This window comes from Rattus rattus, chromosome 8 (genome assembly GCF_011064425.1).
Source record: "Rattus rattus isolate New Zealand chromosome 8, Rrattus_CSIRO_v1, whole genome shotgun sequence".
Classification (NCBI taxonomy): domain Eukaryota; kingdom Metazoa; phylum Chordata; class Mammalia; order Rodentia; family Muridae; genus Rattus; species Rattus rattus.
Genome location: NC_046161.1, coordinates 10242218 through 10245678, shown reverse-complemented (window position 1 = coordinate 10245678; position 3461 = coordinate 10242218). Strand labels below are relative to the sequence as shown.

Here is a 3461-nt window from a genome sequence, read left to right as displayed (position 1 = left end):
CTGGGCTGTGTGCAGCAATTCCCTTGGCCCCCCGTCTTGCTGAAGTGTTTCCACTTCTTTTCAGAGACAGCTTTGTTTTGAGTTTTCCAGGTTTACCCATCATTGGGTAAATTGGGAGAGAGAAAGATGTGGAACTTTTAGCTTTAGGCTCAGTCAAGGGGCACTTCCCCCTTCCCCCTCGGCTGTTTAGAGCAGGCAGGAGAAGGAAATGCTCCCTGGGGGGAACTGTTTCCCTTCCTGTGTGCATCCCACTTAGAAGGCACGGGCTCTGAGCCTGCCCTATGGCCACACAGTGACCAAGGGGGACCAAGTATGAGTAGGAATCAAGGGAGTGCTCCAGAGTGGGGTAGGCCTACTGCTCCCAGTGCTCCAGGTATGGAGCTGGACTTCTGTTCCCAGTGCCGCAGGAGCAGGGTAGGTCTTCTACTCACAGACACTTCCTTTCCTCAAGTGCTGACCAGAAGGAGGATGCCCTGGGAAATCAAGCCAGCAAGGCTTCTCCAGTCCTTCATTTTCTTGGCTTTTCTTTCCAGTGTAGAGTTTAGAAGGTTCTTGCTCCATAGATAATTGTCTGCTCAGACCAGTATTCTCCTGAGAGCCATACTGAATCCTCAACATGTTATCTTGTCCAGCAGGAAACCAAAGAGAAGGAGTAAAAGGAGGAGATTGAGGACAGATAAGAGTGAAGAAAATCCCACGGGAGCCTGGAAAGAGGTACTCAGAGACAGACAGAAGGATCCCTCTGAGAAGCCTGAAGACCCAGGGCAGCCAGGACCCCAGACTGAGCTCTTGAATTGCTGTGGCCATGACAACCCTTGAACAGGATGTGTCCCAGAACCCAGGCTGTAGCGTCATGACCTTCTGCCCAACCATGGAAGAATTCTCCGACTTCTGCAAATACATTGCCTACATGGAGTCCCAAGGTGCACACCGAGCTGGGGTGGCCAAGGTCATCCCGCCCAAGGACTGGAAGTGCAGGCAGTCCTGTGAGGATGTCATGGACATGTCGATTCCCGCTCCTCTGCAGCAAGTGGTCTCCGGGAAGGCAGGTGTGTTCACCCAATACCACAAGAAGAAGAAAGCCATGACAGTGGGGAAGTATCGTGAGCTGGCCGAGAGCAAACAATACCAGACCCCACCACACCTGGACTTTGAAGATTTGGAGAGAAAATACTGGAAGAATCGCCTGTTTGGATCACCAATTTATGGTGCTGACGTCAGCGGCTCGCTGTTTGATGAGAACACTCAACATTGGAACGTGGGCCATCTTGGAAGCCTTTTGGATGTGCTGAAGCAGGACCGCCGCATAGTGATTGAGGGCGTCAACACTCCTTACCTGTACTTTGGTATGTGGAAGACCTCCTTCGCGTGGCACACGGAGGACATGGACCTGTACAGTATCAACTACCTGCACTTTGGGCAGCCCAAGACCTGGTATGCTGTACCCCCTGAGCATGGCAGGCGCCTGGAGCTCCTAGCCAAGGAACTCTTCCCAGGCAGCTCCCAGGGCTGCCAGGCCTTCCTGAGGCACAAGGTGGCGCTCATCTCACCCACTGTGCTCAAGGAGAATGGCATCCCCTTTGGTCGAATCACCCAGGAGGCTGGGGAGTTCATGGTCACCTTTCCCTATGGCTACCACGCGGGCTTCAACCATGGCTTCAACTGCGCAGAGGCCATCAATTTCGCCACGCCGAGGTGGATTGACTATGGCAAGGTGGCGTCTCAGTGCAGCTGTGGGGAGGCCAGGGTGAGCTTCTCCATGGATGCCTTTGAGGGCCTCCTGCAGCCTGAGAGATATGAGATGTGGAAACAGCAAGGGAATCAAAGAGCTATGGACTCCCCGGCGCTCACCTCAAGCCCCAGGCAGGATCTGACCCTCCGGATCGATCAGCTGAAACCCGATTCGAAGCTGAATGGTTCCCATTCAGGACCTCTCAGGATCCGGGTGAGGAGAGGCCAGAAAAGCTGTCCATACACAAAAGCGCATCCAGAATCCTCATGCGTTCCCACAGGCAAGCTTTTGGCTCCTCGATCAGCTCCCCAAGGGACAACGTGCTCCAAGGCGGCTTCTGGAGCCTCTTTGATCCCTGTCATCTCTACTGATGTTCTAGCTGTGAACCACTCACAGGCCTGTAGGGTCTTGGACATTAGCCTCAAAGTCTCCCTGCCGCTTCAATACTTGAACTAAGTACATGCAGGATTATGTGCACAGGCACACATGCAAAATCGCAGACACACACATCTGAGGCCGTTTGGCTACCAGTGGACATTCTTCTTTTTTCTTTTCTTTTCTTTTTTTTTCCGGAGCTGGGGACTGAACCCAGGGCCTTGCGCTTGCTAGGCAAGCGCTCTACCACTGAGCTAAATCCCCAACCCCCAGTGGACATTCTTAATCACAGAAGTAAACAGCTGTCTAAGATGTTGGCAAATCAGCTTTGGATGATTCACTTGAGTCTCCTCTTGGTTTGCACAGGGTCTCCTTCAGAATTCCTGCACAAGTCGGATCTGCAAGGTCTTGTGCAATTGCACTGAGGAGTAAGAACTTCTCCGCTCTTTCGAAGGACATGGCTGTGCTGAGGGTGCCTGATGTTTTCTTTCTCCTGCTCTGGCCACTGGACCTTCATTGACTTGAAGCTCCCCAATCAGATGCCACAGTGAGAGAAAGCACATCTCAGGCTCTCAGCATAGCCTACGTGCATATGTGCGTGTGGCCAAACTGCACCCTGAAATCGTTGTCTTCGGAACATCAGAAAGGACCTGCAAGACACCCAGATGAGTTCACTGACTTTTCCCTCCTAGAATCTGGAATGGAGGAGAGACTGGGAGGCTACAGACTGCTCTCTGTGATAAATTTTCCCAGCCTTTGGTTGTAATTCTGTCTTAACTGTCTCATAGGCTCAGGCAGGGCTAGAGATTAGACGTTGTGGGAGGTTTACACAATGGGTGGGGGGACTCCAAATGTGAGGGCATGAGTAACCTGCTGTTCACATGAGGGCGGCAGGGCTCGTAAGGGTTCTTATTACTTACCACTATCCCATGCTCTGTAAATAGGTCCAATAAATATCTTTTCTCCCTAACTAAAGTGTGGTGTATTCTTTAGTGTGTGGGGGGGATTCTGTAAGGGAGGGTAGAGATTTTTGTCTCCCAAGGACAGGTTTCTCTAATAAGTCTATTAGTCTGGATTGGGTAGAGACTCCATCTCTGCCTGTCACACAGCCATCTCTAACCCACAGGACACTTATCTTGAAGTGTGGGGAAGCTGTGGGGAGGCCAGGGTGAGCTTCCCCATGGACACTGTCTGGTCTCTGCATTCTGAAGCATATGTGTGGAGAACTGGGGAAGCAGTGTGGTGCTGTGGTCCCTGTAGAAGCCAAAATCCTGGACAGGAAAGAGCTAGCTACTGTCAGTCACCAGCTGAAGAACATTCTTAATTGGGCCGGAATTCACTCACCAGTTTACCT

The 3461-nt window shown here is 51.8% G+C and overlaps 1 protein-coding gene across 1 annotated transcript; it reads left to right on the top strand.

The window, feature by feature from the left end:
• Nucleotides 1-805: 805 nt before the first annotated feature.
• LOC116907224 (lysine-specific demethylase 4D-like) lies at nucleotides 806-2188 on the top strand. Its single transcript, XM_032910188.1, has one exon. The coding sequence runs from the start codon at nucleotides 806-808 to the stop codon at nucleotides 2186-2188; it is 1383 nt and encodes a 460-aa protein (XP_032766079.1).
• Nucleotides 2189-3461: the final 1273 nt, after the last annotated feature.